Genomic DNA, 12,841 nt, shown 5'->3' with positions numbered 1-12,841 from the left:
GCTCAGAGAGATTGGCTCATCTGGTGACTATCTGGAGCAGGCCATCACTGGGCCTGGACCCCAACCCCTTCCACTGTGGGAAGAGCTGGCCAAGCTTGTAGCCTTCAGGAGACTCCAGGAGCCTCCTATGCTGTGGCTGGAGGATGGGCAGTGGAATGGTCAGTGTCATCCATTCAGATCCTGCTTGGGCAGACCTTTGGGGAGGGGTCAGGGATGACTTGTCCTTCTGTCCCCAGGGCCTGGCATCAGGCCTGGCACACGTGATTGCATTGAATTAGATTTGGTGCCAGCGTGGTGAGGGATGCCTCTGAAGGTGATGCTACTTCCTTCCTCCTCCCCTCATCCCAGGAGGCCTTCAGGCAGACACTGGGGAGATGGGGAGGGGGAGGGAGTCCAGCTCTGGGATCCAGGAGTCTGCCAGAGGCAGAAACCCCAGAGGGCACAGGAATTGGATGAGGGGTCACACCAGCCAGCTTGGGAGGCCAGGACTACAGGGGTCTTCACCATATCTGGAAGGGCAGGGACAGAGCTGAGCTCCCTGGTCTGATTGTCGTGGACTTCCTGGAGACCCAGCCCCTGCTTTGACATCCAAGGCCTTTTTCTTTTGAAGGTGGCATTAGCAGCTGGGAGATAAGGAGGGGACTCATGTAGAAGTAATGTTTCTTCTGAGCTTTGGAGAAAACAGGGATTCTTAGAGGTGGTGGTGAAGATGGGCTGTGCTGCAGGCATGGGGAACATCTGGGCAAAGGCTTGGTAGTGGGAGATGGGTGTCTGTCATGGCTGACACACTGCCAAGGTATCCAAGGAATGTGGGAGAGCCTAGACAAAGAGGTTGGGGCCAGACCTTGAAAGGCGTTTGTGGTGGGCTCAAGGTAATAGGGAGCCACTGGGCCTTCTTGAGAAGGGCAGGGACATGCTTCGAGCATCACTTTGGTAGCTAAGGGGAGGGTGGTTTGGCTAGGGCAGAGGCCAGAGGCAGAAGACCAGGGAGGAAGACTAAGGCTACGTGGGCTCTTCTTGTCCAGTCTGAGAGCTGCCTGTGGCCAGAGCTCAGACTGCAGGCATGGCCCTCTCCTCTCTTGTTTCCTGCTGGTCCCCCTGCCTGATGCTGGCCAGCCAGTTTCCTGGAGGGCCTGGAGCCTCAGCTCATGCTCAGGTGCCAGGGGGCCCCCTGTCTCCCCATCATTCTCCCTTTTTATCCTGCCTCACCCCCAATTCCCCTGGGTTGGCACCAGCTGGACAGGGGCCTTCCCCCATGTCAGCTCCTAGCTGGTATCATGGACCTGCTCCTCACAGGCCATCTGGCCTCCTATGGCTGCCCACTTTGGAGGGGGTAGGGCCAGAGCAGGAGGTGTGCCTCTCCCCATGCCCCAGGCTGCACATGGGTGGTGGTCCTGGCCTCTTTCTGTCCACTCCCCTCCGATCAAGCACAGAGTCAGTCACTCCTGGAAAGAAAGGGTCTTTCCCTAGGAAACATTCTAAATCTTATGGGGGCATCGTGGGGTGTATGGGAGAGGGGCTTCACCAGGTACCAAGGCAGTGCCAGCATCCTGAGGCCAGGGAGGGAGAGGCGTTGCAGGGAGTCATTCCCAGGCCAGTGCCCCTCTCCCCCACCAGTTCCCAGAGCCCGGTGGAGGAATAGTGAGCCCATGAGGTCATCACAGGCAGGGGAAGCAGAGGAGGCGGGAGGAAGGGGGCTGGAATGAGCCACATGGAGAGGGGGAGGCCCAGTAGGGGCCCAGCATTTCTAGGGATCCAGATGGGAGTCCTCCCAACACCCCTAGGATTGCCAGAAGGACCCCAGGACTCCGATGTCAGCCAGGAGCATGGCTCACCTTTCCCGGCCTGGTGGCCCAGGCCCAGGCCCCAGGATCTGGGGGGGAGGTTGGCTGGGGTCTTCCCCGAGGGGATGCATGACTTCATCTACATTTCTTTCTCTCTTTTAAAAAAGAAGAGAGGAAAGGACACACCTTGGATCAGGGCCAGCCCCAAAGACAACTGTCGTCATGGAAACGAGGGAAACAGTCAATATGAGAGAGGCAGGAAGGGGGAAGGGGGGGGACATTCCTTCGGGTGTGGCCCAAAGCACATGTGCAGATGTGTGTGTGAACCCCCATCCCTGGGGTTCCTGAGCCGATCCACACACGCGTGTCTTCATGTGTGCCCATGCGTGTGCCATGCGTGTTCCCTGGTCTGGAGGAGGGAGGAGTGGGGGGGCCTCTTGCATGGGGCCCCCTCCCCCTCCTCTGCCCCAAGGTCAGGGTCAGGGTCAGGGCTATGTTGGGGGAGTGGTGTAGCCCAGCGGGGCCTGGCCAGGAAGGGGGCACTCACTGGTAGAACACAGGGCAGGGCCTGTGAGGTGGAGGAGGGTGGAAAGCAGCTCAGGCTTTCTATCCCTCTGAATCCTGGGATTCCTCCTCATGGGGAGCTCACTACCTGTAGAACATCCAGCCTAAGCTGGCCTCTCTGCCCCTTCTGCCCTGGAGTCAAGAGAGCAAGCTTAATCACCGTCTGGGCTTCCATTTCCCCACCCCCAGAGTGATGGAAGTAAGGCCTGCCCTTTGCAATAAGGCAGAAATGAAATGGATAGGAGACTGCTTTAGATTGTACAGAGGGCTCTGGAGGTACCTGCCTGCTTCTGCACCTCAGCCTCAGTTTCCCCATTTGCAGGAGAGTAAAGAGTGGCTGGAAGGCAGGGAGCAGGGTGGAGAGGGGGAGACAGAGAAGGGGGGAAGGGGAGGGTGAGGCAGGTGGAGCAGAGAGCAGGGTGAGGGGGGGGCAGAAAGCACGGTGGACAGTGGGCAGAGCAGGGTGGGGAGGGGTACAGGGAGGCAGAGAGCAGGGTGTCCATGGGGGTTACTCTCTCTCCCCTGCCTCCTTTGGATAGCTGCTAGGCCAGCTGACCTGGGAGACAGCCTGACTCTTCTGGCCTAGGAGGGAGGACAGAGCCCCTGGGCCCAGAGGCTGGCTAAGATTTCTGTTATTAGTGGCCAGTCCAGGCCAGAATGTGGCTTTACCTCGTGCAGACCTGGAACTCGGTTGCTCTAGGTGGCTGCTTCAGAGAAGGGTGGGGACTGCTGCTGCTGCTGTGTCTGGCTGAGGTTTTTCTGGGGCTCCCCAGGGGCTGCAGTGTTGGGGCCCAGGACCTCAAATGGAAGCCCCCAAAAGAAATGAGTTCTGGAGATCTCTGTCCCCTGCCCCTCCCTCTCTCGCTTCCCAGGCCACATCTGAGGAAGTCATGCACTCCCCCGGCGCCCAGTTGGTTGGGATTAGGACCCTCACGCCTGGCTTCCTCTGTTCCTGTCTGGCCCCTTGCAAGGACCTTTGACCTAGCAAGGATGTCAGAAACTAGCTGACCCCCATATGGGCCGTTCTTATCTTGGCACCTGTGGGGAGGGTTCTTGGTTCTCATAAACTCGCACGGGAAGAAATGTCCACTGACCTTTGATTTCCAGTGACACCCCACACATTGAAAAGCAAGATTCATTCTGAGAAGGGTCCCCAGGCTTCCTACCACCTAAGGGGGCCAGGACACAGACAGGATTTATCCTTTCCCATGAGTGTAAATTCACTTGGATTATAAGCTTGGAAAGGATGAGACCAGGGCTGTGGAGGGGTGTGCATGTGTGTGTGTGTATGTGTGCATGAGCGCTGTGTGTGTGCGTGAGTGGTGTCTGTGTGGCAGGTAGGGTGCCAGGACCTCGATGTTCTAGATTGGATGGGTGCCAGGACTTCGGTGGACTGGTGGGAGGGCAGGGGCGAGGAAGCAGGGGGAGTTGCCAAGACCTTGCCATGGAATGCCAGTTGACTTGGGTCTTACCATAGCAGGTGGAAGAGCTCAGAGCTAGGCTCACTGTGTGTGTGGGAGTAGTCAGGGGGGACTTGTCTGAGAAGTCAAGGGGAACCTGGAGCAGGCTGGCCTCAGCCTGAGCTCAGGGCACAGAGCCAGGCATCCAGCCAGGATCCCGGGTCCTGAGACACCTCTGAGCCACCCCCAGCGAAGTGACCAAACACTTGGACTTGGAGGCCTGTGGAGAGGGGCAGCCCCCTGCCCACGGAGACATTCCACTATTGAGAAGGTTTTCCTGAGTGGATACCAAACTGAGCCCCTTCCGTGGTGCCTGGTTCTGCCCTCTAGGGCCAAGTAGAGTCGGGCTGATCCCTCCTGCCCAGGAAGGGCCTTGTTTCACATTCCAGACTCGGCTTGGGCCACTACCTTCCTCTGGATGCCCCTCTGAGCCTCCTGGCTCCTCAGTTGTCACCCCAGAATCTTATGCCCCCTTTTTCTTTCTTTCCCAGACTCACCACCCAGTGGAGCGTGGAGGATGAAGAGGAGGCAGCCAGAGAGCGCCGCAGGAGGGAGCGAGAGAGACAGCTCCGGTCCCAGAGTGAGGATGGACTCGGCGGGACCAGCTCCTGCCCTGAGATGGAGCCTGAGCAGCCGGAGCAGGAGAAGCTGTAAGAGCCCCCCTCTACCCCCCATCCTGAGTCGCACCACTAACATTACAGTGCTTGGGACAGGCATTTGTTGTGGCATTAAGTGACCAAGCCCTGGGCCTGGGCTCAGGAAGTCCTGAATTCCAATCCAGCTTCAGACACTTCCTAGCTGTGTGACCCTGGGCAAGTCTGCCTCAGGTTCCCCAACAGCCCTGCCTTCCCAGGTTATTGTGGGGGCAAAATGAGATATTCATGAAGGGCTTAGAAGGTCAAAAGCTGTATCGATGCTGGCCCTTGTCCCCATGAGGACAAGGCCATGGGACCAGAGGACCAGAGCATTTGCGGCTCATGTCCTACCCCTGACACAGACCAGCTGGGTAACCCTGGACAAGCCACCTCACCCCTTGTTTGTAAAAGGAGAGGACTAGACTCGGTGACCACTAAGATCCTTATTTCACTAAGGAGGAAATTACCCGGAGAGGGAAAGTTACAATCTCAGGGTCACACAAGCCCGGCCCGGTGACTGACTCCAAATTAGCACTCCCCCCGCCCCCCGCCCCGCCCCAACACACACAGGCTGTGAATTTGGAAAGATTCTCCTTTATTTAATGAGAAGAGCTTGCTTGTATTATCCCCATTTAGAGATGAGGAAACTGAGGCAGGGAGCTGTGATGTCACTTCTGCCAGAGTCACACATCTCCCATGTGTCAGAGGCTGGATCTGAACTTGTCCAGCACACTTTCCTGTGTCCCAGGCTAGCTGCCTCTGGCTCCCACATGGAGGCTGGGGTTGGAGTCCATGCTCTGAATGGTCTACAGTACCCAGCATGCTTGCTTCTGATGCCCAGCATGCTTGCTTCTCATGCTGGGACACTCACTGGGGGAGGAGCCCAGCAGGTTGCCTGGTGGTGGGATCCACAGACAGTGGGTCCTCCCTGTAGGAGTCCAAGGTTTTAGCCCAAAGGAATGGACCTGGAGGAGAGCATTTCTGGCATCCCCTTCCTATGTCCAGACCACAGAGTCAGGATCTTAGATTAGGGGCCCTATAAGGGGTCTCTGGGTCAGCCATTTGCCCATGCGTGACCTAGGCCATCTCCAGCTCCAGAGGTCAGACAGAGTCCTGCTCGCAGGGCTCTTGGCACTTTGCAAATCCAGCAGTGATTACGCTGGGGACAGAGAGTTGGACATGCTGTCTGGAAAGGCCAGCTCTGTGTGGGGGCCTGGGGACCATCGTCGGGAGCTGTCTAAGCTTAGGAACCACAGGAGAGGGGCCAGGCAGGCTCTGAAGCCCTGAGGGGCAGCTGTAGGGGTGGGGCAGGGACCTCTCAGTCTGCCCAGCTCCCCCGTCATGCTCTGTGGGTGCTGACTCTTGAGGCCCAGGGTCTCAGCCTCTCCCAGGTACACGGGCCTCTGATCCTCCTAAGGCCCTGGCCTTCCTCTTCTCCTAGGGGTGAGTCATACTAGGTGGGTGGGGTTCCTGGAAACAGGCTTGTGGCGCCTGGGAGGCCAGTTGTTCTTAAATAGTCTCACCCTCTCCCACTCCCCCTCCTCTGTTTTCCCCCATTTTCCAACCCAGCTGTGATAAGTAGCACAGAGGATTAGGGGCAGAGGTCCTGGGGCTTCCCTCCTTGGCCCTCCTGGGCTCAGGGGGCCCACACACTTACTCATCTCCCTTTACCCACCTCAGCCCCCAACCCCAGAGGGCAGATAAATTATCTGGGGTAAGAGCCCATACAGAACAGCACCCCCCCACGCACACACACATACACACAACCCCCACCCTGCAGGAGTTGCCCAATCTGAAGAGGGGGACGCAGACCAGCAGGGAGCTGGTGACTGGCAACCAGCCTGGGGAAGGGCCTGGAGTCCATGTGGCAGGAGAACAGCTGACCGGGCAGAAGAGAAGCCTTGGGGATGACCTCATGATGTTTTCCAAAGTGGGGTGGGTGGGTCTGTGGGAGGACATATCCAGCTGGCCGCCCCAGAGGCACCAGACCAAGTCCCGTGGCCTTGCCCCCAGTTCCCCATGTCTGCCCAGGGCATGGCCATCCTTCCATTCTCTCTGGCCCTTGCCGGCCTGTCCTTGCAGCATCTCTAGTGTCCATCCCCTTGTCCCTTGGCCATTGCGCTTACTCAGGACCTCATTGGTTCCCTCACCTGGACTTCCCAATGGCTTACAATCCCTCCCCCAACATGGTTACTTGCTCCCTATCCAAAAAGCTCCCCTCTCTTTTACCCTGGAGGCACAGCCCCCATTGCTTTCCTTGAGGCTCTCTCCTGCTGTCCCTGGGCTGGCATAGGGAAGAGCACAACCTTGGCAGGAAGATTTGAGTTCAAAATTCAGCCTCCAATACTTCTCAGACATGTGACTCTGGGGCAAGAGAGGAGTGGCCCTTCTCTCAGCCTCAGCTTTCCCATCTGTAAAATGGGGCTCCAGGATAAAATGCAAACTCGCTTGTCACTTGATGTCCTTTATGACCCAGCTCCAATGGCTGATCCAGCTTGATTGTGCACTCCTCCACTTCCCACACTCTGTCCAACCAGGCTCGTTTTCTTACTCTTCCTCTCACACATGACTTTCTCTTTCCTACCTCCTTGGCTTTGTATTGGCTGTACCCCCACCTGGACTGCCTTCCCTCCTCAGAACACCTCTGAAGATCCCTGGTTCCCTTTGTGATTTAATTTAAGTGCTGCCTTCCCTGAATGGCCACCTCCTCCACCTGCTTGTCTGCTGGAGTCACTAGATCCTTCCAGGCCCTTCTTGGCTGTTACCTCTTCCCCCTGCCCTCCTAGTCTTTGGAGGCCCCTCTCTGTCTTGCCAGTCCTCAGCTTCTCCCAGTTCTCTGTGCCCATGGCCAGTGCCCTCCCTGGGTGCCAGGGGTGCCCTGCGGATGTTTGTCCAACTGACCAGGGCCGAACTGAGCCAATGGCAGTTGTGAGAAGGCTGACTTCAGCTTGACATAAAGTGTCCTTGAGGCCGGCCACCAGGGCTGCCCAGTGGGAATGGCCTGCTGCACAGGAAGGGTGGGGGTGATGGGGTGGTCACATGGATGATAGACTAGAACCACAGGACCTCATTCTGCATGGAAACTGAGACCCCACCAAGAAGGAGAGTCAGGAGCAGAGGAGGAGTTGGACTCGGCTTGACCATCTCCCCTTTGGCACACGGCCAGTTAGGACTAGAGTCATGCCGTACCCTGTGCCCTCCACTCCCCCCCCGCTTCACCCCGGGGTCCTCAAGTGAAGGCCAAGAAGCCTGAGGAGGTTCTAGGTTACCTCCATGGTGGATGGACTGGGCCCCGGCACCCAGGCTCAAGGGAGGCAGGGCCCCATCACACAGGCTCTGAGGACAGAAGGAGCCTGTCTGCCTCGCTTGGGGTGCCCACTTCCAGTCTCCCCCTTCTCGTGTCCTCTTTAGCCTTGCTCTGAAGCCCACAGAGCTGGAAGAAGATGAAGGCTTCAGCGACTGGTCTCAGAAGATGGAGCAGAAAAAGCAGAGATGGGGTCCAGATGGGAGCCTGGATGGTGGAGAGACCCCTCGGGAAGAAAGCCCAGAGTATGAGGACAGAACTGAGGGGTGAGTGTCAGGCAGGCACCTTCCAGCTCAGCCCCGGGGCCTTGTTCGGGTCAAGAAGGGCATCCATCTGGGCAGGGCAATGCAGCGGGGCACGTGGCCTTCACAGACACGCTGGACTATCATCTTCCCAGGTCTTTGCCAGCTGTTTGTGTGCCCAGGACAGTGTTTGACTCCAATATGAGGGAGGAGGAAGAGGAAGAAGAAAAGAGGGAGGAGGGAGGGGGAAGGGAGGCTGAGTGAACTCCAGGGCTGGCTACAACCATTGTTAGTGCCCAGGTCATGGCCTGCCCTGGGGAGGCTGGACACATGCACACAGGATAATCCTGAACAGGACACAGACTCAAGGGCTGCTTGTGGGCTGCACATGGTTGGGGCTCCTAGAGGTGACCAGGAACCAGAGAGACCAGTGAGGGTTGGGGCAGCGAGGGGGAAGGGAATGGTGGGGGCGGGGCAGGGAGGCAAGAAAGGAGAGAGGGAGACATAAAGAGAGGGACAGAGGGGTCAGAGAATAACAGAGAGGGAGGGAATGGAGTAGACAAGGAGAAGAGAAGGGGGAAAGAAAAAGATGAGTGGAGGAAAGGGAGAGGAGGAAAGAATGGGGGGGAGGAGAGCTGAATGGAGGGGGAAGAGAGGAGTAAAGCATGGGGGGGGGGAGCCGAATGGAGGGGGAAAGGGAGAGGAGGCAAGGAGTGTAGAGAAGGGTGGCAGGGAAAGGGAGAAGGCTCAGTTTGGGGGCGCAGGCTAGTTTGTAAAGCACCATGGAGAACATCCAAAGCTGCGGTGTCCTCAAACCATGCCCCTGGGGTTGCTCCAAGTGGATGCAGCGGCAGCAGGAGCCCCTCTCCAGAGGCTTCCTGGCTGATTTTATAGGCCTTGTGCCCAAAGAACCTTGAGAGTCAAATGGACTCTAAGAGCCCCAAGGTCTGCTCAATTATTCTGTGTTACTGGCAGCTTTTTAACCTCCCCTCTTTAATCTGCTCTAGAGGGCCCAGCCTTGCCCTGCTTCTGGGTAAGATGAGGACACAGGCCTGGCTCTTGCCCCTTCCCAGGGCCTGGAGCCTCTGAGTCACCCAGACTGGCTCTCTCTGCCTCAGGCCACCCCTTGTCTCAATGGCAGCCTCTGTCATGTCCAAGCGTGGGTGGTATCAGGCTCTTGGTATGGTGTGTGGTAGCCCTGAGCTCAGATTGAGGAAGGGAACCCCCAGGCCATCAGCTTTCCCCTGTCTCCCTCCCAGTGTTCATCTGGCCCCGTGATGGGAAGATCACTACCTGGGCTAGGGGAACAGTTCATCCCCTTCAGTGACAGCTCCGTTGACTTTTGAGCCTGATCTTCTCCTTTGCTGTACCCCCCTAAATCCCAAGTCTGGTCCTCAGGGACTCAGTACCCTGGGACATGGTACTTTAGGCCGACCTGTCATTCGCTGACCCTCCCCCTTGTCTGGGCAGGTCCTCACACCGCTCCTGTGAGGAGGAGGAGGAGGAGGAGGAGGAGGAGGAGGACCCTCACCTGAGCCAAACCAAAGCCAGCCTGAGCCAGCTCTGTATGGATCCGGTGCCCAGGGCTGAGGAGGCCAAGGACATGAGAGACCTCCCAGAGGAGGAGGGTCTTCTGCCGGTGCAGGCAGAGACTGAGGTACAACAGGAAGCTAAATGGGAGGGAACAGGGGAGAAGGTCAGGAAGGAAAAAGAAGAGCCTGTGTCCTGGCTGGACCCCCAAATGGCTGGGACCATGCAGCCATCTCCACCTCCTCCTACCCCATCCCTTTTTCTCCGTGTAATCCTTGTCCTGGTGTGGGCTCCCCCAGTCCCTCCAGTGTCCCCATGTTTGCTCCTGCTTGTAGCTCTGTAGCTTGGTTTCTAGGCTGTACCTAGGTTAGGGTGACTGGGGCTCTACTCCAGGGTGCTCAGACTCAGGGGATGTAGTAGCCCTCTTCATCTTCAGGAGAATAGAAACGACTGAGCTGAACAAGGGTCACTGGGCTATCCTTTCTCCCTGTGTCCCCAGCACCCACACCCTGGGCAAGCTCCACCCACTTCACAGTACAGCCTTATGGGTGTGTCCCCAGGGGAGTTTCTGGCCCTGGCCATGGCAGGGCTCCTCGCACCAGCTGAATTTATCTTCCAAAGCTGATATCCAGACACTTCATCTTGTGAGGTCTGCCCTGGTTGCAGGAGATGCTAGTTCTGGCCGTCTTTGTCTTCTTCCTGACCTGACTAGAGACTTTCAGTCCCCAGGAGGCCTCAGAGGTTTGGCCTGATTCTGGTGACAGTTTGAGGCTGTGGAACGAGCTGGGGCCTGGACATTCCCGTTCCAGATCTCCCATTGACCGGCTAGGTTTTGTGCCTCAGTTTCCCTGCCTGTCGAAGGAGAGGATTGCATGCCAGGTTGTGGAAGATCCATCCAGCCCTGAGCTGCCACAATTTCTGACTTCCTTCAGTTGGAATCGGTCCCAGTGATGCCTGATTGGAGAGCTCGATGGTCATATAGCCCCAGCCTGACCTGAGGTGCAGGGCTAGCTTCTCAGGCTGGGGGCCAGTCTGCTGCTGCCCAGCTCCCCACACACAGGAGCTGATAAAGCTCTGCCCAGGAAGAGGGGGGAGGACGACATCTCCTCCCTCCCATGGGGGCTGAGGGTCGACATCTGGCTTGGGTTGACAAGAGGGACCAGCTTGAGGGGCACCCTTGTAAGTCCCAGTTAGGGGCTGGGTTTCTAAATGCCTGTCTCCCATACCTGGCCTCTTTGCCTCCAGGACAGAAAGGTATCACTGAGGATGGCTGATGTGGAGGAGATGGAGAGGCAGCCCAAGGCCCCCAGCCCCTCAGGCCTGGAGGCCACAGAGGAACAGGACCTGCCACCCCTCAGTCCCACCACCAAGGTAGGCCCCTTCTCAGCAGGGAGTGACACGTCAGGCCCTCCCGGGCTTGTCTGTCTGAAGAGAAGTTTGCATTGCCCATTTCCAAGCCTGTTTCCTCATCTGAATAAGATGTTGGAGCTGAGTTCAAATCCGGCCTCAGACACTAGCTGTATGACCCTGGGCAAGTCACTTAACCAGTGTCTGCTTCAGTTTCCTCGTCGTTACCATAAAAGGAAGAGAAATAATAGCACATGTATATACGATATGCAGTAATACTATATAACGTTAGTCTCCATGGGCCTAGGAAGTTCCCACCCCTGCTGCCCTCGTGGAACTGTTGGGTGGAATTGGTTTGCCAACATTAAAGCTCCCTGGAGTTGGGATGGGAGCTACTGCCTTTCTCGAGCAGCCTCTGGGGTTTGTTAGTAGCTGTGGCAGGTCAGTAAGCATTTATTAAGTGCTTGCTGTATGCCAGGTGCTCTGGAACCTTGGGCGAATTACTGACAGGCTCTGGGCCTCATGTCCTCAGTTGGACTCTGGCCTCAGTGACATCAGCCGGCAGCCCTGACCTCGTGGGTCAATGAACAGTCAGTGCCTGTTAATACACAAGTATGTTTAACCCCCTCCTTTGGAGCTCAGGCATTTCTGGACATCTTCCCCTCCATCCTTTGATAGCGCAAGCTCTCCTTCACAGTAACACAGTCACCAAGAGTGATTGCGTTAATCCCCTCAGCTTCTCGCTTCTTCTGGTGCTAGCCATACTTTTTTCTTTTTCTTTTTAATTTTTTTAATTTTTGAGAGGCAATCAGGGTTAAGTGACTGGCTCAGGGTCACTTAGCTAGTAAGTGTCAACTGTCTGAGGCCAAATTTGAATTCAGGTCCTCCTGGGCCAGTGTGACTGTGCCACCTAGCTATTCCTTCTTTTCCTTTTTTAATCCCCTCACAACCTTGTATGGCTTTAAATTGTCACTCTATGTGCAACTCTGAAAGGCGACTTTCTTGTCTTTAAACACAATGTATCCTTTTATATCAAGAGGCTTTGTCAGTTTGGAAAATACTGTAGTGTGTGGTGGCTGATGCTGGTCTCAGCTGACTTAACACCAAAGCGCCTTCTGGTTTTCCCAGCCAGTCCTCTCGAATAAGGATTTACTTCCCATTTCCTTCCTAATTTCTTCCTGTTAATTGGAGACCTGCATGTATTAAATTTATAGCTGCTGCACGTTTTGCCTGCCCTGATCTGTGCCATTGATTAAAAAGTCTTTCAGCATCCTTTATAGGAATGAGCCAGAGGATTTGTAGAGCTCTGTTCTCATCGGCAGAGCAGCTCATGCCCTCATCTCTCCTGTCAGAACCTCCCAGTGGCTTTGAAAGGGGCGCTGCAGAAATTACCGACTGGGGTGAGGGCTCTCTTGGTAGAGGAGCTCCCAGGGAGGAAGTTCCCTCTGCCAAGACAGATTGGCAGTGTTTCTGGGATTTAGTCCTGGGGAGGTGCCTGGGGCACTGCTAGACCCAGGGGCTGTTAGCCAGGATGCAGTAGAAGTGGGATGCCATTCCAGGTCGTCCTGGCCTCTACCTGTCTTACCTGAGGAAGCTGAAGGTTACGCAACTTGTGTCAGGGGATGGGTGCTATCCACTAGACAACCCTACCTTGGGGGGCAGGAGAACTTTGCTTCACGCTGAGGGTTGGGGGTGGGAGGATGAAGAGATGTAGCACCCTGTGATTTCCTCTGTAGGAAAATTCACTACCAGGTTTTACTCAACCAGCCAGCTCTTATTAAATACTTAGTATGTACCAGGTCCTGTATTAACAACTGGGGACCCAAAGGGAAGAGCCCCTGAGGAGCTCACGCGGTGGGGGCAATGTGCACATGCATACACACAGCACACATGTACACGTACACATGTATACACACGCACACGTATGTGAGAGGATGAGGGCCTGGGCCGGGGAGGGCATGGGGCAGAGGCAGAG

At 56.4% G+C, this 12,841-nt stretch overlaps 1 protein-coding gene across 2 annotated transcripts in view; it reads left to right on the top strand.

Annotated features, from left to right (window-relative positions):
* The window catches only part of LSP1 (lymphocyte specific protein 1), a 68,000-nt gene that overhangs the window by 41,597 nt on the left and 13,562 nt on the right, over window positions 1-12,841 (top strand). For both annotated transcript variants that reach the window (XM_036762207.1, XM_036762208.1), the window contains exons 2-5: window positions 4,300-4,458; window positions 7,855-8,013; window positions 9,460-9,646; window positions 10,765-10,890. In XM_036762207.1, coding sequence (XP_036618102.1) covers window positions 4,300-4,458; window positions 7,855-8,013; window positions 9,460-9,646; window positions 10,765-10,890 — 631 coding nt within the window. The remainder of the gene's footprint in view (window positions 1-4,299; window positions 4,459-7,854; window positions 8,014-9,459; window positions 9,647-10,764; window positions 10,891-12,841) is intronic.

The sequence above is a fragment of the Trichosurus vulpecula genome, chromosome 6 (genome assembly GCF_011100635.1).
Source record: "Trichosurus vulpecula isolate mTriVul1 chromosome 6, mTriVul1.pri, whole genome shotgun sequence".
In the NCBI taxonomy this organism is placed as follows: domain Eukaryota; kingdom Metazoa; phylum Chordata; class Mammalia; order Diprotodontia; family Phalangeridae; genus Trichosurus; species Trichosurus vulpecula.
Note: the sequence above shows the minus strand (reverse complement) of the source record. Positions and strands in the feature narration are given on the sequence as shown.